The sequence below is a fragment of the Mustela nivalis genome, assembly GCF_964662115.1.
Source record: "Mustela nivalis genome assembly, chromosome: 19".
Classification (NCBI taxonomy): domain Eukaryota; kingdom Metazoa; phylum Chordata; class Mammalia; order Carnivora; family Mustelidae; genus Mustela; species Mustela nivalis.
The window spans coordinates 28,377,452-28,398,174 of record NC_139038.1 but is presented as its reverse complement, the minus strand read 5'-3'; the positions used below and the strand labels follow the sequence as shown (position 1 = coordinate 28,398,174).

The following is a 20,723-nucleotide window of genomic DNA, read 5'->3' as shown; positions in this document are numbered from 1 at the left end:
AAATCTGGAATTACCGTGTGATCCAGGAAGTCCTGTGGGTGTATGGCTCCAAGCATTGATAGCAGGGACCGGAGCTGGGGTCTGTACAGTCGTGTTCAGGGCAGCATTACGCATGACAGCCAGAGCTCGAGGCAGCCCTCGTGTCCACTGACAAATGAAGGCTAAACAAAATGTAGTATATCTGTGTGATAGAATATCAGTCAGCCTTAAAAAAGGAGGAGATTCTGACCCACATGACAATTTGGGCGCACCGTGAGGACATTACAGTAAGTGAAATGTGCCAGACACAGAAGGAAGAACTGTGATTGCACTATTACGAGCTACACAGACTAGTCAGACTCGGACAGAGAGTACAGGGTGGTTGCAGGGGCTGGTGGGAGGCCAGGATGGGGAATCATTGTTTAATGGATTCGAGAGTCTCAGTTTCGGAAGATGAAAACGGTCCGGAGACGGGTGTTGGTGACAGTCACAGAACCGGGGGAATACGCGTAATGCCACAGAACTATACACTCTGAAGTGGTCTGAACGGTAACTTTCATCTTAAATATATTTTACCACAGTTTTTTAAAATAATAGATTTTTTCAATGCAGGACACATGCACATCCTCACTACTAATCAGCTCATCAGTACCAGCTCAGTGTCCACCAGATGTTGTGCCAGAAGATTAATGTTCAACTGCTTGTACTAAAAATGAGATGCCTAAACCGTTCAGCTGTGCGCTCCACAAACAGAGTGGTCAGTGCTAGGTGATAGATTGTAACAAAACTAGAATTTATGTAGGAGATCCATCCATTAAATATACAAAGCATGTGTTTTCGATTTGTATTCAACTCATTTGTACTAGTATTCATTTTATTTGTCTGGGGATCGGAATATGGAAACAATATTTAAAGAATAATTGCATTTTCCATTTCCTATTTGCATATTCCCATCTTAATTAAGATCTCTGCTGCATCCTAAATTAAAAACACATTTATTTTGGATTTAAAATCTACCGTACAAAAAAAGCTTTGTTTTTAAATATCTAATTTCTGCTCCTCTAGATCGCATAAAGAAATCTAATAAAAAAGGAACTTAGCAGAGAACAGTGATTGGTCCTTGACAAGTGTATCATCTTTATAGAAGGAACCAGTATAGACAACTGATATGTTATAAAATTTTAATCAGCTTAAACGTTTATTCTGACTTACATTTTTCTTTGTAGCAGAACTTCCCCATAGCATTTTTTTAGAAAAGTCAGTCTTCAAGGTTCAAAGCGCTTTCTTTTTCCTTTTTTCTTTTTTCAGTTTTTCTTTTTCAGTTTTATTTTAAAGCCTAAATATTCATGTCTAAATATTAGACAGCAATGCTTTTCTGACATTTCTTGTCACAGTGTCGTGATGACAGTTGAAGAATTGGAAGTTATGAGACCTGTAGGTCGGGAACAGCAGTCAGATCCAATAAAACCAAGCAAAGTTTGCAGCTTTTTTGTTTTCTTGGAGAAAATATTCTGAATCATTTTGAGATTAAAATTTGAAAGTACAAAAGGTGAACGTAGGTCTCAGTGGAAATTTAAACACTCAAGGCATTCTCTTAAGATTTTAACGTATTGCTCACTTGACTGGAACAAAATAAGTGTAGTATTCTTTATGGCTTGGATATTCTTTTCAACCTTTTTGGAATGCTGGCATTTCAGAAGTACTGCTCTTTAGGTGTTTTTTTGTTTTTTTGTTTTTTTTTTAACCCTAGCCACCAGGATCCTAGTAACATCAAGATAGGATGTAAGATTGTTTGAGGGGTCATTTCTAAAGCATATGAAAGAGACTGGCAGAATGTAAAGAAGAGTTTAGACATTTCTCCCTTTTTAACCAGAATTTATCTTCAGAGTAGGGAATACTAATAATCACTGTATCTCAGCTAGTTTATTCTCGTGTTTCACCGGGGTCTGTGGTTTTCTGAGTAGCAAAGTCATACTGAAATACCACAAGAGCTAATAAGATGAGGGTATCAGTAGTCAAGGCTGAAGTTCACTGGGAAATGTCTAGAACTCAAGGACAGTCATTTTCATACATATTATAATGGATACCACATCCATGCTTCTGGATTATTTTTCAGATTTTTAACACTGACTGCTCTCAAATGCATCATTGCCATCATATTAGTCTGTGGGGGCTGGACTGGTAAAATAGCTTGCCAGGTTTAAAGAACTTATCTACAAGAAATACACACACACAAGTAATACATATATTTATCATATATGCAAATATATATATTCAAATATGCAATTTCTTCTTCATATGCCAATTATATCACAGCCAAGGAATGTTTTTCCCTGTATGAAAATTGACCCGGAGATAAATATCCTCACTTCCAAAACCTGTGCAAAGTGAAAGGGAAACAACTAAAACCACATCCTTTAAAGCACTGATTAGCCGGCCTTGACTGTCCTTTTCATGTCAGAGGTTCACTGAGGCGGCAGCTGGCTCAGGGCCTTTTGGGGGCAGAGATCAGCGTGAAACACAGGTGTCAAGAGTCTCAGATAAGGCCCTTTCTTTCACATCTATTTGAATGAAATTGAGTACAGTAGTCTCCCGTTATCCACAGGGGATACTGGAAACCACAGATAGTACCCAACACTGTGTATGCTGTTTTTTCCTGTATGTACTGACATAAAGTTCTCATTATGAATCAGGCACAGTAAGAGATCAACAACTATAATAATAAAATAGGGCAGTTCTAACAATATATAGTATAATAAAAGTTACGTGAATGTGGTCTTTTACTCTCAAAATATCTTAACCGTCCTATACTCGCCCTCCTTTGTCTCGTGGTGATGTTGGAAAGGATACGTGCCTACGTGATGAGATGAAGTGAGGTGAATGAGGTAGGCATGTGACGCAACCTCAGGCTGCTGTTGACCTTGTGACCGTATGTCCGAGGAGGGTCGTCTGCTTCCGGGCCTCAGATGCCCACGGGCCACTGAAAATATCATAAACCGTGGTGGAGGGGGCTACCGTGGAGCCATCTTTAAAAAGCCAACACTTTTCATTATAATTACTTAAAAACTGAAATCGGTGGCAGAAAGGGAAAGCGAGCTCGGGGAGAGAGCCACATGGGCAAGCAGAGTTCATCGCACACCCACACACATACTCAGAGCCCCAGCTGGCCTTGAGCGTCTCACCCCGCATGAGTAAAGCCACAAGGAATTTCCATTCACCCATTACACAAATATTTATTGAGTAACTAGTATGTGCCAAGCTTCATATTTCTTGCTGCTGAATAGCCTCTGAGTTCTCAGGTCATTTATTTTAAGGAGGAAAAATACAGTGTGCTATTCTTAAACCCAAATACATCAGCAAAGGAACTGACTTTGATTCTCGTAATGAATTTGAGAGTTGTGGGGGGGGCAGTGGAAGTGATAAAGGGAGACATTTTTCCTTAAGACAAGGCTGGTAATAGTGAAGTCCATGTTCTAATTACTGTGCGACACTGAGCGGATTTGTTAAAGTAGACTGTTAGCGTAGATGGGCTGTTGGGTTGTTGATAAAATCTATCAAGGCCTTCCGTAGGAGCTTCCTTTGTTAACACGGGACTCCACAATGAGGTGTAGGGGTTGCTCGTTTGGCCTCGGGAACAAATTAGCTTCTTGCTTTAGGTGTGAGGGTGCGCCATCAGCCAGTCAAGCCGCTGTTACAGACGCATTTGGCAGGTGCCCTCCCGTTGTGGGAAATGAGGGCGGGGATGGCGGAGGGACGGGCTCGTCAGGCTTGGACACGGGGACACAAAGTGGAAAGCAGAGTTAAGGACCCATATGTGGAGTGGGCGTCCGGGAACGGGGGCTTTCTTAGCAAGTGCTCCAGGCCCTGGGTCCAGGATGTGCTAACAGTGTTGGGGAGAGCCTGTGACCACGTCTAAAGACCACACGGGAACTCACCAGCATTATTACTCCACTCTGGACAGCAAGAGAACCTCACGAGTGTCCTGTATTGTTCTGATCATTTTTACAAGAGTCTTGGACTTCCCTTCTGCCAAAACAGGGCGGTTCTGACCATATTTCTGAGAAAACACAACCAGGGTGGAGTCAGTCGAACCTCATTTAGCTTTAGCTTTTCATTGCTATTGGGACGAAGACTGGCTAGCTGGCTCTGTGGAGGTGAAGCGTGGGGCTCCACCATCTGGGTCTCAGACATAATAGTATATTTTTCTTTTGTTTTCCGGTGGACTTAAAAAAAAAAAAATGAGGTCATTCCCTTCTACTTCTGGTTTTTCTAATTTTATGTCATTGAGTTCACATACTTGTTCGCTTTCTGGCTTTTCCACCAGTTTACTTCAGTGTCCCCTGCAGTTCCTGAATTCTTGAAAACTCCTCCTGTGGATCAGCCCTCCACCAGGTCCACCGCACCTGTCGTCCCCACGAATACTGTGTCCTCAGCAAAGCCTGGGCCGGCGCTAGTAAAGGTGGGTCCCTGCACACACACTGGTTCGAGGCCTTTACTGGCGGCTTGTCTGAGGGAACACAAAGGCACATGTCTGCGTTGGCCAGCCTGGCTTTCAGTCTGAAGCCTTGAAAACAAAATCACAGGCAGACTTGCTCGATCACGCCTCGGTCTTGGAAACCACCACCTTCCACAAATGCCCTATTGTTCTGTAGTCGCAGAAGAACCGCAAAACATTCGGTCTCCGTGAAACTCCCAGAGTCCTGCAGAAAGGCTTCAGGGTACATTTTTATCAGCAGTTCCCAGTTCTGCCACCATCCAGGCTGCCAGAGTGAAGGAAACCTGGGAGTGGGGTGAGATCGAGCCGCTTAGCACAGTGCTGGGGAGTCGGGAGCCTCACAAACAGATGTCTTTAATGGGAACGTCATTTCAGACTGTATACACAAGGTCAGTGTCCGCGCTAGTCCAGATGTATTACATGACAGGTTAAAGGCTTTAGAAAAGCGGCTGCGTTTTTTGATTTAGCAGATTTGGCCTGTCGAAGCCAGGTTTGTTCTCTAGATAAGCTGCAGATTGGTGGCACCATTCCCTACATTTGACTGGGCGCAAATAATCCAGCTAGAACAAGCCCCACGGAAGATCAAAATTCTTAATATATAGTAGTCTACTTTTGAAAGTGTATTTAGAACTGCCGGATGGGGGCGGAGGGGCGGTGATAGAGAATAGTGTCATCATTTCAGATGTGGCTTTGCCAAACATAGCAGAACACTGATGTCAAACGTTTAGAACGCAAAAAGGACTGTGGAGAGCTAGCCAACCCTCCCGGCACCTTCCAGAAGGGAGGCCGGAAGAAGTAACGAGGCTCGGAAGGATCCAGGCTCCCCAACGGCAGCCAGGCCTTCTTTCTGCCTCCCCAGATTCCTTGCTTCCATCCACTCTGGCACGGTCGTGGTCCTCGGCCCTCCTGCAGAGACGGCTCCCTGCTCCAGCCTCTCTGTGTCCGTGCAGCCCAGCGTTTGTGGCCCCAGGGCACAAGTCAGTGTATCTCACCATCTTCCATCACTTAGTACTGAAGCCAGAAATTCCCGAGTGTGGCACATGGCAGCTGAGCTAATAACATCAGCTCTCCTCCCTGGCCCACGTTCCCAAGCGTATGCCACAGACGGCACAGAGAGCGTTTGGATGCCGACCCATCCATCCCTGTGGGTGCGGAGTTCTCAGCCTCTCCTGTTCTCTGGGTCTCTCCTCTTCACTGGTGTGTCTGTAGGGAGGGCTTTGACTTTGGGGCCGGGGGCATTGTTGAAGAAGGTGAGGTTCAGAGGCTTGGTTGGGGGTCCCGGGACTGTGCTAGGAGAGGAAGAGACAGGTACACACAAGAAACAGATCACACACAGTTCGGCGGGGGCGGGGGGGTACATTTTGAGAGGAAAGCTGTTGTTCCCCACCGTCACTTCGTGGGAGAACATGCCAGTGACTAGGTAAGTGACTAGGTAACGGCAGATTTAGTCCGAGGCCTACTGGTTACTGTGTGCCTGTCCCCTCCCTTTTCCCGCAGGTGCCTTCCTGATTAGCCAGGTCAGTGGTTTCATCATTACATAACAGCGTGCCACCTCGGGTTCCCAGACCGCATCCGTTGTTGTCATCACTTTGAAAAGTCCAGGAATAAATTCGGTTATTGATAGCACAATAAGCAGATGACAGGGAAGTGACTAATACTGTGAGATTGCAGTATTTGGGTGTATTTTCCTTAAAAATACGTAACTTGAGGGGCACCTGGGTGGCTCATTCAGTTAAGTGTCAAACTCTCGATTTGGGCTCAGGTCATGACCTCAGGGTCATAAGATTGAGCCCCGCTTGGGTCTCCACATTGGGCATGGAGCTGCTTAAGATTCTCTCTCTGCCTCGGCCCCTGCAGTCTCCTCTTCAAAAATTAAAAAAAAAAAAAAAAAGAAATACATAACTTCATAGTCTGCTCTATTCCCTTAGAAGCATTTTTTCTGTTGGTACAGATCCGCTCAAGAATGACTCGAGAATATTTTAATGACCATAAAATAGTCCACAGTTACAGTGACGGATCGCTCGCCTTCTCCCATTTGTTGCTCAAGCCCACAGCTGTTCTAACTAGGAGTCCTTTGCGTGAGCCTTTCCGAGTGTGTCCGCATGAGACACCACAGTGACTGTTGGCTGAACTTGAATGGATAGGCTGAGCTGCGTAGCCTTCCCTTACTCTAAGGGAACAAGGCAGCAGGAGGAAGTGAGTCCTTAGGAGCCAGATTTCTTGGTCAGAGGAGGTGTCCCCACATTTTCCTTGCCCTGGAGGCGCACTTGGTCACTCGGTGGCCCCAGTGTCCGGGGCCCTCCGCCGCTTGCTCCCGAGTCCCTCAGGCACACGGTGGTGGCTTCTCCTAAAACGTTCTTCTCTTTCTCCTGAAACCAGCAAAGCCATCCCAAGAACCCCAACGACAAGCACCGCAGCAAGAAGTGCAAGGACCCCAAGCCGCGGGTGAAGAAGCTGAAGTACCACCAGTACATCCCGCCCGACCAGAAGGGCGAGAAGAGCGAGCCGCAGATGGACTCCAACTACGCGCGCCTGCTCCAGCAGCAGCAGCTCTTCCTGCAGCTGCAGATCCTGAGCCAGCAGCAGCAGCACTACAACTACCAGACCATTCTGCCGGCGCCGCTCAAGTACGCGCGGGGCCGCAGGGCTGCGGGGGGCCGTCCTCCGCCCAGGGCCTTCTGCTGCCCGGGCTTCCCGTCGTGCCCTGGTCCCTGGGAGAGCGGCCGGCAGGCCAGGCCAGTCTCTGTCCCTGAAAGCCCTTCCCCACCTTGCCATTTAGAGGGGACTCCCACCGTGACCCACCCGGGAAGCTTTTGCCTGTTACTCACCCAAGTAGTAGTAGATGTCGTGAGCAAAGCACACAAGTGTACCTGTTGTGAACAGTTTAAAAAAAAAAAAAAAAAAAGACGAGTGTAGGGGCTGGAGTGGTTGAGAAAACTTTATGAGAAAGGTGGGGTTCTTACATGGGAAAGAGCCTGAAGCCAGGGAAGGGCCCTTTCAAGCCAAGGGGGACGATCTTAGTGCAGGAACAGAGGAAGGAGTGGGTGATGTCTGGTTACTGGCTGATGAGAAAAAGAGCCCGAATAAAGAATGTGATTCGCTTTTTTAAGAAAAGTAGAAGACAAAACGGAGTTGAGCCGCTGTCTGGAGGAGCTCGCAGCCGGGCAGCCTTGAGTCTGGATGTGGTAGGTGATTCAGAAGGCTGTCACGGTGGAATCAAAGTGCGAGGAAGAGCGGTTTGATGCTGGTCCCGGAGGGGAGTCTGGAAATAGGAAAAACAGGAACTTCACAACAGAGTAGATGTGAGAAGATGAAAGGGCATTGATAACGGGAAGGAAGGAACAGGTGAGGGATGTTTCAACCACGACTGAAGGTCTTGGTGACCAACGACTGTGGAGGAGGAACACGTTTCCAGTCTGAGCCCATTGGGAGGGCGGGAAGGAAGCGAGCTCCCCAGCTTCCGAGACTGCGTCCGAAGCAGGACATCCACTGCAGACTTGAGCTGTGCACTGATAGAAATTTCTGGATAGCCATCCTCAGTATGCATTTGCTGGGAAACATAGATAAAAATGCAAAGACCTTATCTTTTGTTTCCCTCAGTTTTCAGGAGAAAGGGATAGTTACATTCAACTCACAAAAAGAAACTTTAGAAAAGATGCAGAATTTCATTAGAAGAAAAAATGTTTTCGGTGATCAAGCCTCTCAGTGTCTGATCTGTAGAAACTTGAGTCCTGTCTTCTACACGTATGCCAAGCATTCCTCCACAGGGAGCCCTATCTTCTAGGAGTAGGAAAGGAGTAAGACCCACTCAAAAGCTCCTCTGTTAGGAACCATCTCCTCATATGCTAATGATTATCAGTTTACTTTTTTCTTTGAAGATCCTGATATCTCGAGGAAGATTAGACCTATTAGTCATTCAGACCTTACTGTAAAGTACTTAAATCTAAAAGATGAAGAGAGAAGGAGTTTGTGTAGCATGTTAGTACTTTAAGAGCAAACAGGCCTGAGTGAGATGTTGACGTTGGAAGGAAACCAGGGAAGACCAAAGAGAATTGGAAGAGTATCAGAGGCAAACGGCCGCTGCCTTACAGCTCCGTCCAGGCCCAGGGAGGCGCCCTCCCCCGCCGCCACCCTCCTCTGGCAGCAGGCAGCGGGGATGCGAACGCGAACCCTGGCTCCCATCTCGGTGCTCCTTAAGATGCACCGAGCTGCGTGCTCAGCACGTGACATCACCCTCCTCCTCCTAGTAACTCCAGGAAGAGCTGGAATGTCTGATCCCTACTCCCGGGCAAGGAAACCTGTAAAACTAAAAATCCCATGAAGGGATTGTTTTGCGTAGGATCTATGAAGTAGTCTTTTCTGTAACAAAAGAAATTGTGTGGGGCCGGTCTGTGGATGGAAAGAGTACATCTGAGGGTGTCAAGGACCTGGTCTGTCTCGGTTCCTCACCTTCCCATGAAGGCTGTAGTTCCCGTCTCCTTCGTCAACACTCCCGTCCCGCAGCCGCCAAGCCACCTACCTAAGGAAGGCATCCCCCAAAAGAACAAAGAGGAAAGACCCCTTATCGTTCCACATTTGTTCACCGAGCATCACTTCTGTGTAATTTCCACGTCCTGGATGTGGAAACGTTGTTTTTATCACAGTGTTTGTTTTCCCCGGAATTCCAGCACAGAGAGCAATGTGGAAGTCTTAGAGCGCCCATACAGTGGGGTTTTATCTGATGACACACACTGCTGGTGCCTTGGGAAGATCAGGAGCCCTGGGAGACAGGGCTGTGGTCCCCGCAGAGCCACACACTGGCAGAGGGTCCTAGAAGGTCCCTTCATGTGTCTGGACTTTGGGTTTCTCATCTACACTGTCATCACATTCCGCAAGGTCCCTGCCCCCCAACACATCACCTTTTCTTTCTCTGTGGATTTGGCGGGGGGGGGGGGGGGGGGGTAATCAACTTACTATTTCAAAGGTCAGAGTAAACATTGAATTGTTAATCCTAGTAACAAGTAGGGTATTAGACAGTTTCAACAAAAAAGACAGCACAAAATAGAATCAACAGATATTTTTGATGGCACATCAAAAGGCACATTTACAGGGTGCCTTCTCAAGGAGATAATATTCACATGAGAGCAAAAGCTGGTTAGGAGGAATTTTGTACTTTTTAGTTAAGAAAGCCCAGATATACAGTACATAGGTAATTATGCAGTACCCCTGTGGTATTAAAATTTCACTGGGAGGTTGATTAGGAAAAATGCAGTCTAAAAAAGCTCCTTGCAGGGAAAGTAATGAAAATAGGGTTGAGAAATTCTGATTTACGTTAAAAGTTTTCATAATTCTAATAAAAAATTTTAAAACTGAATTTTTAGAAAGGAAAAAAATGATACATAAAACATTCGTCGTTCCATCCAAACTTCAAAAAACTTAAATACTTAAAATATTTAACTGCCACGAAATTTAGGCAGATTTTATGTCAAGAGTTAGCTGTTGACAGGGCCAGAAATGGCTTCAAACACAATCTTCCTAAAACTCTCTTGACAAAGCTGCTCTAACTGGGGACCTCATCCTCGTTCAGAATAAGGAATTCAGAGTCTCCTTGCTTCAGCACCAAGGTTCATAGAACAGTAAAACTTGGGGCTGTAGTGAAATTGGCTCTTCAGTATCAAGCATCACGTGGACCTTTCTCGAATGGATAGCAACCAGCCAGAAGAGAAATGCCGTTGTTGCCAAGAGTAGCCTACAGGGAAGAAGTTAGATGAGGACCTGGCTTCGATATGGAAAGGAGTTTGGGAAACGGAGGACAAAGGTACAACAGATGCACCAACATTTCTTTAATAACCTTTTTAAATGAAGTATAGGTTGTGGAGAGGCCCATACATCATAACTGAAAATCGATGCCAGGTAGATCCCTAAATCAAGAAACAGAACATCCCCAGTACCCCCAGGAGGGCGTCCTTGCGTCCCCTCTCAGTGACTACCTGACTTGTGTCCCATAGACTAGTTTGCCTGTTTTTGAACCATTGCATAAATGTCATCTTACAGTACACATTGTTTAGCTGCTTTTGCTCAATACTATGTTTGTGAGCTGCATCTTTCCTGGCACAGAAAGCAGCAGTTAATTTTTACTCTGTCTAGTGTTTTATAATCAAGCCACTTAACTGTCCTCTTGGTGGACAGTTGGGTCGTGTCCGGTTGGGGCTGGTGTGAATGACGCCATAAATGGTTCACACATGTCTATCTTGTCAGGTGTCCTTCTAGGAATGCCCCTGGGTCAAAAGAGGGGTGCAGGTTTTTCTTTAGCAAATAGCATAAAACAGTTCTCCAGAGTGGTCCTTCCAGTTCACACTTCCACCTGCCACGGCTGAGAGTTCGGGACGTTCCGGGTCCTCGGTACCCACAGTCTGAGTCATCATACAGCACTTGTGCTGGGCATGCAGTGCTGTTCTGTTGTGCTTTTCTTGATTGTCCTCCTGTCCATTGAGGCTAAGCCCTGTCCACACATTTATTGACCACTTGGGTATCCTTTCTTGTGGTACGCTTGTTCAAGATTTTCCCATTGGTTCTATGTGAATAGCCAGTGTGGATCAGCACTATTTATTGTTAAGGACCACCCTTTTCCTACTGCACTACAGTGCTGTCTTAGTGATAACTCAGGAGGCTGTATATGTGAAGGTCTGTTTCTGGATTCTCTCTTCTCTTCCATTTGTTCTGCCCCTAGCACCACACCATCGTAATAACTGGCTTTGTAATGAATTTTGATATCTGGTGGTATGACTCTTCCGACTTGGCTTTTCTTCAGGGATGCTGTGGCCTTTCTTGGTCCTTTGTATTTCCATATAAAGCTGAGAATCACCTTCTAAGTTTCTACCAAGCAAGCAAACAAGCAAACAAAATTGACAGGGATTTTCACTGCAATCTAATTTGATGTCTGTCTTGAGAGTATTGAGTCTTCCAACCCATGACTGTGGCATTTTTCTCTTCACAAGCTAACACATTGTTAATAGAAGCAATGTCAAATTCAGAAATTATTTTATTATAAACTCTCTCATTTTCTCGTTCTTTTGAAGGCCACTTAACGACAAAAATAACAACAGTGGGAATCCCACTCTGAACAGTACCACACCTAACCCTCCAAGACAGAATACATCTGCTCCTGTGAGAAAGCCGGGACCTCTGCCTCCTAGCTTGGATGACTTAAAGGTGAGAAGTCCAAGGAGAGTTTATGCACCCATAGGTACCACAGAAAGGTAAATGATTTGCCAGATTTCTCTAGTATGTATAGGTAAGTTTTCAGTAGACCTTCAACTTCACCAACATAAAATAATCTCTATAGAGGCACTTTCTGTTTATGTCCATTACGTTTCTTTTAAAATGACCAATAATGGGGTGCCTGGGTGGCTCAGTGAGCTAAAATGACCAGTAATGATTCTCATTCGTTGAGCATAAACCATGTGCAGGTACCAGACCAGTTCTGACTGCAGAGGCAGGGTTTTTTCTTCCCTGCTCGTTTCCAAGTTTGGGAGAAGCAGGAGAAATGTAACAGTCCGGAATCTGATCTCCAAGGCCAGCCTGCATGTGTTTCCACCCCAGCTTGGCCTTCGGTTATCTGTGGTAGCGCGGACCACGGCGAGTCAGCCTGTCTCTGCCCCCGTCTCCTCTGCGAACGAGGAATTGTAATAGTAATACCCACACGTCCTGTGAAGAGGGGTTGGAAGACTAAAGCACGTCCAGCAGTGTCTGGCACATGGTCATGACTCAGTGCATGTGATGGTTATCATCATGATTTCCCGTTTTCAATCCTTGGACATAAATCCTTGCTGGATCACTGGCCTTTGCAGTACTTGGGGTCTGTAGCTGTGTGTGTTTGTGGGTTAGGAAGAGAAACCTTCCCGCTTGCTGCTGTGCAGTCATAGATGCTGACAGACATCAGCCCCTTTCTCATCAAAGTGTCCCGTAGATTTGTCCGAAGTGGCAGGGCCAGGAGAAGAGGTGTGACTTGTTTGTACTTGCAGGTGTCGGAACTGAAGACAGAACTGAAGTTAAGGGGTCTTCCAGTGTCGGGCACCAAACCGGACCTCATTGAACGCCTGAAACCCTACCAGGAAATGAACAACAGCAGTGTCACCGCGGGCGGCGTCCTAACAGTGCCCGCGTCTGCCATCGTCACCAGTAACCCAGAAGTCACCGTGGCACTGCCCGTCACAACACTGCACAACCCCGTGACCAGCTCAGGCTCCTCCTTCAAGGCAGAACTGCCCCCTGCCGGCAGCAGCACCGCTGCCCATGTGGAGACCGTCAGCTCCCCTCTGCCCATCTCCCCGTCGCCCTCCGAACAGTCCAGTCTCGGGACCGAGGACACAAACATGGCAGACACCTTCACCGAGATCATGACCATGATGTCGCCGGCGCAGTTCCTGTGCTCGTCCCCTCTGCGAGTGACGGGCCCCGAGGACAGCCCGAGCCCCACCAGCAGCACGCTGTCGAGTCTGGAACTGGACGCGGCTGAGAAGGACCGCAAGCTGCAGGAGAAGGAGAAGCAGATCGAGGAGCTCAAGAGGAAACTGGAACAAGAGCAGAAGCTCGTGGAAGTTCTGAAAATGCAGCTCGAGGTGGAGAAGCGAGGGCAGCGGCAGCCGCCGCCGCTGGAACCGCAGCCGGGCGCCGCAGCCAGCTCGGCGGCCAAGTTAGACCCGAAAGTCGGCGGCGCCGGCTCCTCCGTCAAGGACGAGGCCTCGCTCAGCGACTGCTCCGGCTCCAGGCAGCCGGGCCCGGGAGCCGGCCAGCCCATCGGCCAGCCCCTCTCAGTGGCGGGCCAGGCCCTGGTGGCCAAGAAGGCGGTGGTGATCAAGCAGGAGGTCGCCGTGGCCCAGGCGGAGCCGCCGAGCATCGTCCCACAGTTTTACGTGAGTTCGCAGGGACAGCCGCCGCCTGCCAGTGTCGCTGCGCCTCAGGCTTTACTGACCACACAGACCGCCCAGCTGCTGCTGCCGCTGTCCATCCAGGGCTCCCGTGTCACCTCAGTGCAGCTCCCCGTAGGCAGCCTCAGACTCCAGGTGTGAAGTGTGTCTTCTAACTCCCTTGCCTTACAGCCTGCCGAGAGCGGAAGCTCGCCTCACGCTTTCTCCCAGATGCCTTCACGCCAGGCTTCGGGGTGCCAGGAAATGCGGGGGTGGGGGAGGGGGTGGCCTCATAGAATCGAATTGCAAAACGTGAATAGCTAGCATTGTTTCTGTACGGAACAAACAAACAAGAGCTGCTCTTCCACTTTCCATACCTTTTATCTTCAGTGAACAGAGTCTCCCGCATGCAGGCATTTTTAAATACTCATCACAGTGTCATGAGAATAGTTAGTGTCACTGGGCACTCTGTGTGCGGGACACAGCATCAAGCACTTCATCATTCTTTTTGTTTATTTAACTAACTAATCTCTACGCCCAACGTGGGACTCGAACTCATGACCCCAAGGTCAGGAGTCACACGCTCCTCCACTCCTCCGACTGAACCAGCCAGACGCTCCATTTCTCCCATGAGATCTGAGTGGTAACACCCACTTTGAGATAGGGAAACTGAGGTTTGGCAAGTTGCTCCAGGACGGAGCTGGGTAATTCTGACTAGAGCTGTCACTGTTAGGCCCACTCCTATATTCTGCCTCCTAAATGTAGTTCTTGGAAGACACCAGTGAGGCGAAAATGCCAAAGGTTTGTTGGGCATCTAAGGGGAATGTGACCGCAAACCTAGGAGAGAGGATGTGGTTGAGAGACGTGCTAAGGCACTCATAGGCAGGAAACCTCCTTTTATGCCTGTGTAACCTGTGTTCTGACCTCAAGCTGTTTTTATGTGATGCGTTTTGGTAGGTTTGAACAAAATGTGTGGGCCACAAGTAAACAGAATGGGGACAGTGCTCCTCAACTTTGATGCCCCAGAGTCTCTTAATGGCAGAAGAGACTGGTCCTGTACCCCCGGGGTTAGGAAGCATGACCCGAGGCCCTTGGCATGTGCAAAAACTCTAATTCCCCTGTTTAACCTTTCCAGTGTCTGTGAAATTGAAGGTCTACTCTGTAATAGAGCTCTTCTGAGTTTTTTTTTTCCCCCCAACCAAATCTTCCAGTGGAGTTGATGTTCTCAGAATAAGAATTGTGTTTTATTCTGGGCCTGTGTGTGCCCCAGGGTGTGGCTGACGGCCCCCCAGAGGGAGCACAGCGTGCAGCTCAAAAGCAGGAGTTCAGGTCCAGTGGGCCCCAGAGATTTCCCTGCTGCTTCTTCGGTTACTGCAACAGCTGACCTAGTATGTGGAGAGCTCTTGTAGGCTTCTATTTCCATTTTCTCTTTTCTCAAAATTTTTGAATGAAAATCTTAGCCACTTAAGAAACAATCAGAGCATGAAGATAACTGGTCTGGTGTTTCACTCTCTGGTTTAGAATTCAGGCTCAAATCTATGTGTTAATGAAATGAAGTTTGTATCTGTAAATATTTTATTTCACTTCAGATATGATCTCCACATGACCCGTTATTCCACATCTAAAATCTTTTTTCAAAATTTATATATATATATATAAATTTTTTTTTTTTTTAGTAGCCTCTGTGCCCAACATGGGGCTCAAACGACCCTGACATCAGGAGTCTCACGCTCTTCCAGCTGAGCCAGTCAGGTGCCCGCACGTCTAAACTCTTGATTCTGAGATTGATTTTGACAATTAAATTGATTTTTTATCTGCTTCCTAGACTCCAGCACAAACAGGAATCCAGACTCAGCCTCAGACAGCAGCGGCCACGCTGTCCTCGGGCTTAGCCCAGACTGTACCTCAGAAGCAAGACACTTTCACGCCACATGTGCTCAGTCAGCCTCAGCAAGTTAGAAAGGTAGGTGAAGGCAACGGGTGACAGGCCGTCGCTGACACGAGCTATCGTCTGCTCAGCCATCGTGCAAGTGCCTGCAAAGCAGTCTCCTTGTGAGAAGCACCTGTCTGTTCTGTGTGATGTGCCCCTTCCTTGGGCAGGCCTGAGGGGCCATAGCCTCTGGCTGCGGATCACCCAGTTGTTTGGGGAAGAGAGTTCTTCATTACTGAAAGAGAGCTCGTCTTAACAGTTATAAGCCCCTTTTCTAAGGAAGAGTTTCAAAAGTGTGTTATTAATCCTCATATGTAGGATTTTCTGGGGTTTAAAATAAATTTATTTTCAAATTACTATTTTTTGGAGGGGAAAAAAGTGCTTTTCCCTGGGAAGAGATGTTTGAAGATGAAAAAGATACTTTCTGAAAGGTTTACCTTGAGTAAGATCTCTGTATAGGTAAGAGTCGCCATCTTGCAGATTAAGAGCCACAAGACCCAGGTCTGCTCGTTCTGCTTCCCCACTTCCTACGTGGTTGGCCTTGTGCAAAATTCACTTTCTTTCTCTGAGTGTTATTTTCCTTGTCTTTAAAATGACGGTGTTGGACTAGGGCTCGGTAACTTCTGCACATGTTCTACCAAGAAGTTCTGATGTGAAGTCCCCAGAAGCTACCAAAATTCCCTCCTATCCAGTAGGTGGAGCTATGTGCACATCTCAAAGGCCTCAAAAATAGGTCTTACCCTTTTATTTTATTTTATTTATTTTTTAAAGATTTTATTTATTTATTTGACAGAGAGAGATCACAACAAGTAGGCAAAGAGGCAGGCAGAGGGGGAAGCAGGCTCCCTGCTCAACAGAGAGCCCGATGCGGGGCTCAATCCCAGGACCCTGAGATCATGACCAGAGCTGAAGGCAGAGGCTTAACCCACTGAGCCACCCAGGTGCCCCTATTTTATTTTTTTAATTTATTTTTTAGAGGGGGCAGAGCAAGAGGGAAAGAGAGAATCCTAAGCAGGCTCCATGGCCAGCACGGAGCCCAGCATGGGGTTTGATCTCATCACCCTGAGATCGTGACCCGAGCTGAAATCTAGAGTTGTACGTTGAACTGACTGAGCCACCCAGGTGCCCCAGGTCTTAGTATTTTAAAAGTTGAGAATTCTTGGTCTCAGAATCTTAGTCTTCAGCATAAAAGATCTTGGATAGTTAGGTGTACCTATAGACGTGGTCCGGGGGTGTGAACTGTCTGGGCTAAGACCACTGGAGCAATAGACAGAAACAGTAGTCATTTGTGCTCTCTTCCAGAATCTCCTCTGGGAAACGCAGTGTGCAAGGAGTTATAGCTGCGCATTACTTACTGGGCTCAGAATAACATTTTAATTTAGTGATAAGCTTAGTGAGTATTCCAGATGTCCAGACAGTTTGATTTAGAGAGGAAAGGGAAAAACAGAGTATAGACAAGATGAATAAAGGCTTATTCATTAAGTGTCCAAATACTAGAATTCGGGGTCATTAATTCCAATTTAAAGGAAGAAATTCTTGTACCAAATATAAGGAACTCCCCACCCAGAGCACTTGTCCCGTTTGGAGGGATATTTAGACACACACATAAATACACTTTCCCGCTTGAGAAATATACATGTATATTTACAACAGAAATACAGGGCTAAGTTTTTCTTTTTCAGAATATGGTACAAAGTATATTAGATCTGTTTACGTGTAAATCAGTTCTGTGAAATACAGTGGCAAAAGCCCACTGTAGCCATACATCTGTAAAAGGCCATAAAAGCTTTGACTCATAATGGGCCAGACACGCACTGGGCCGTTGCACAGGAGGGAATCCTCATCGCACCCCAACAGAAGTTAGCTTCTCAGACTTTAAATGGGTCCTCGCAGGGATCTGGAGAACTTTTGAGAAACTGGAAACAGCCCGGGTGGCTGTTACGGTCAGCTAGAAAGGGGGCCAGGTGGCGGCAGCAGGTTCGCGTGCTGGCCAGAGGGGAGCTTGTTACCGTGAAGGACTGAGGAGCCAGGAGTGCGGGGGCTCGACCAGGTGTAGGCGTCCCGGCCCTGACTGTGGCAGAGGGCGGGAAGGGGGGCTCAGCACGGAGGCTGTGCCACTTTTCCAGCGATCGATAGCAAGGGCCCGGGTTAGGACAGCAGAGAACAGAGGCCTGATTCAGGAGGCATTCCGAAGCTCCGTGAGCACTGAGGGCAGAAAGTGCAGGAGACTGACGGCTCCATTCAGCAAAGTTTTAAAAATAAATGAAGGTAAAACCAAGAATTATTTTTCCTCAGCAGCTGGAGGTGGTGGAAGGAAAGGCAAAGTTGAGTTTGGAATATATAGAATTTGAGATGTCCGAAATTTATGCTTATAAGGGTTATAAATGTGGCTGTGGCACTTGGGAGCAAGGTTGGAAAAGAGGAGAGGTTGTGGGGTTGTAGCTGAATCGTGAACATTACAGCCATGGGAGTAGATGAGATCATCCTGGTGAAGAAGAGAAATTAAGCTTTTGTTTAAGAGAAAAATTACACTGAGCAAATGCTGATTTCCCAGGAGGTGTGGTCCACACCACCCTCAGAGACAGGCCACCGAGTAAAGGGACAATTGGTGCTAGAAAATGAGGGTTGGCAAACGGTGGCCTTGGGACCACGTCCAGCCCCTGCCTGTCTCTGTGGATAATATTTTGCTCGAACCCAGTGCCACCCATTTATTTCTGTATTGTCGAGGCTGCCTCTGAGCTACCGCAGGAGAGAGGAGAAACCCGGGGCCTGCAGGCCCTAACTGGATACCTGATGACTCTTTCCAGCAAACATTTGCTGACCCTTGTCCGAAAACGTGGTATTCTTTGGTCAGAAGAGGAAAAGAACACACTGAATGGAAAATATGGGTTCTTTACAGGTTTTCACAACCTCCGCGTCGAGCACCGTTCTCCCCTACCCGAGAGCACCCGCCCCAGCGGCCCAGCAGCCATGTGTTACTAAGACTGCCCCCAGCGTTCTGCAGCCCAGAAGTGCCCCACTGCCCTCCCTGCAGAACGGACCGACCACCTCCAGCAAGGTAATGCCGTGAGCACGGAGCAGCAGCTACAGGACGTGCTTGCTGGCGTCCAGAAGCATTCCACGCCCCAGCGTTCTCACCCTGGACTGTCCGCATGCGTGCGACAGAACAGACTACTGTGGTGCCCGTTGTGAGGGGCAGCTTAGCTCTTAGCACAGTAGAGGTGGCCCTTCCCACACAGGATGGCACCCTGGCAGCCATGCAGGTCCTAGGTCCTGGGGCTCCCCCGTGCTGAGGGCAGGGCCCTGCCTGGCCAGGAGCTGACGTGTCCCTCCCTCTGTTTGCCTCAGCCCGGCTCACCCCCGCCACCCCAGCCGTGTGTCGTCCAGCACTCCCTGTTTGGGAGCCCGGTCCCCAAGACGAAAGACCCTCCCCGCTACGAGGAGGCCATCAAGCAGACACGCAGCGCCCAGTCCTCCCTCCCAGAGGTGAGTGAACCCAGCGGCCACATCCACGGGCTTGCATCTGGGGAGTCACCCACACACGGGTCCTTTGTTGAGACGTACTTGCCGCAACAGAAACACAAATTTCAGAGCCAGGAGCCTTGTTTGCACTTTAAATGCTGGTTTTTTTTAATTGAAGTAGGAGCAACATACAATATTACATTGGTTTCAGGCGTACGACACAGGGATCGATGTTTATAGACGTTATAGAACGCTCAGCAGTGTAAGTGTGGTTCCCATCTGTCACCACAGAGTCACTCCGAGGTCACTGACCGTCGCTGTGCTGTATTCGGGAACCGGACATTTGTACCCTTCATCCCCTTCTCCTTCACCCGCCCCCTCCGGCAACCCCAGTGTTTGTGTCTTTGAGTCGGTGTCCGTTCTGTTCGTTTGTTGTGCTTTTTAGATTCCACGAGTCAGCGAACTCAGCCGGTATTTGTGTTTTTCTGACTGACTTCTCTTAGCGAAGTTCCCTCTCAGTCCATCCCTACTGTCACAGAGGGGAAAGAGACTCTTTATTACCGCAGAGTAATACTCCTCCGTGTGAGGGAGTGTGCGCAGCATGCTGCCTTCAGCCCCTCGTCTGTCGGCGGACACTGGGGCTGCCCCCGTAGCTTGGCTCGTGGAAGTGACGCTGCGGTCACCACTGTGGTGCATTTATCTTTTTGAATTAATGTTTTTGCATTCTTCAAATAAATACCCAGAAGTGGAATTGCCGGATCCTACCGCCGCTCTAGTTGTCGCTTTCTGAGGAGCCCCCGACTGCTTTCCACAGTGGCCGCACCAGTTTGCATTCCCACCGGCAGTGCAAAAGGAGAATTCCCTTTTCTCCACAGTCTTGCCAACGCTTGCTACGTCTTGTCTTTGATACAGGCCATGCTGACTGGTGCAAAGTGGTCTCTAGGGGTTTTGATACATCGTTCCCTGATGATGAGCAATGCTCAGTGTCTTCGCTAGGTCTGCTGGCCGGCTGGATGTCTTCTTTGGAAAAGTGTGTATTCTGCTGTTTGGGAATGGAATGCTCCACCTGTATCTGTTAAGTCTGTCTGGTCAGATGTGTCACTCAGAGCCACTGTTTCCTTACTGATTTTCTGCCTGGACGGTCTTACTAGTTGATGTAAGTGGGGTGCTGAAGTCCCCTGCTGCTGCTCTATCACTGTCCGTGTCTCCCGTCGTCTGTGTCTTCGCTACAGAGAGAGCCCCATGTGTATCCGCCCACCTACGGGTACATGCGGCGCCCACGTCGGGGGCAGAGATACTGCAGTTGACTGTCCTCTTTTTGGACTGATCCCTTTGTCATTACGCAGTGCCCTTCGTTGTCTCTTGTTCCAGCCTTGGCTTTAAAGTCTGGTTTTTTAAGTTGTTTTAACTTAAACTCAGTTAACATCTATTATCAGTTTCAGAGGTAGAATTTAGTAATTCAGCAGTCCGTACCCCACCCAGTGCTCAGGACATCAGGGCCCTCCCTAACGGCCATCACCCGGTTAGCCCGTGTCTGTTTAAATATTGCTACATCAGCTTTTTTTTTTTTTTTTTTTTTTTTGCATTTGTATAGACTGTCTTTTTCTGTCCCTTCACGTCTGTATGTGTCTGTAGATCTGAAGTCAGTCTCTCATAGGCAGCATATAGGTAAGTCTTACCTTTTTTTCGTCCATTCAGTAACCTTATGTCTTTGGAGCATTTAGTCTGTTTATATTTAAAGTTATATACTTATTGCCATTTTTTAAACTGTTTCTGGTTTTTGGTGTTTTGTTTTGTTTGGTATTTCTTTTCATAGTTCTTTTGCTTTTTTTGTAATTAGATGACATTCTTTGATGCCATGCTTGGATTAAACTTTTCCCTTTCATAATTTTCTTACTTCAAGTTATGGCCTTTTCTACTTAAAGAAGTTCCTTTAAGATTCATTGTGAGGCCACTTCAGTGGTGATAT

General features: G+C 47.6%; 1 protein-coding gene across 4 annotated transcripts in view; it reads left to right on the top strand.

The window, feature by feature from the left end:
* MRTFB (myocardin related transcription factor B) overlaps positions 1 to 20,723 on the top strand; it is a 197,079-nt gene that overhangs the window by 144,427 nt on the left and 31,929 nt on the right. For 2 of the 4 annotated variants that reach the window (XM_082715001.1, XM_082715002.1), the window contains 4 exons: positions 4,304 to 4,438; positions 6,854 to 7,101; positions 11,533 to 11,665; positions 12,478 to 13,518. In XM_082715001.1, coding sequence (XP_082571127.1) covers positions 4,304 to 4,438; positions 6,854 to 7,101; positions 11,533 to 11,665; positions 12,478 to 13,518 — 1,557 coding nt within the window. Of the gene's footprint in view, positions 1 to 4,303; positions 4,439 to 6,853; positions 7,102 to 11,532; positions 11,666 to 12,477; positions 13,519 to 15,187; positions 15,326 to 18,191; positions 18,351 to 18,640; positions 18,779 to 20,723 lie in introns of all 4 variants that reach the window. The other 2 variants (XM_082715004.1, XM_082715003.1) reach the window with 2 other exon arrangements.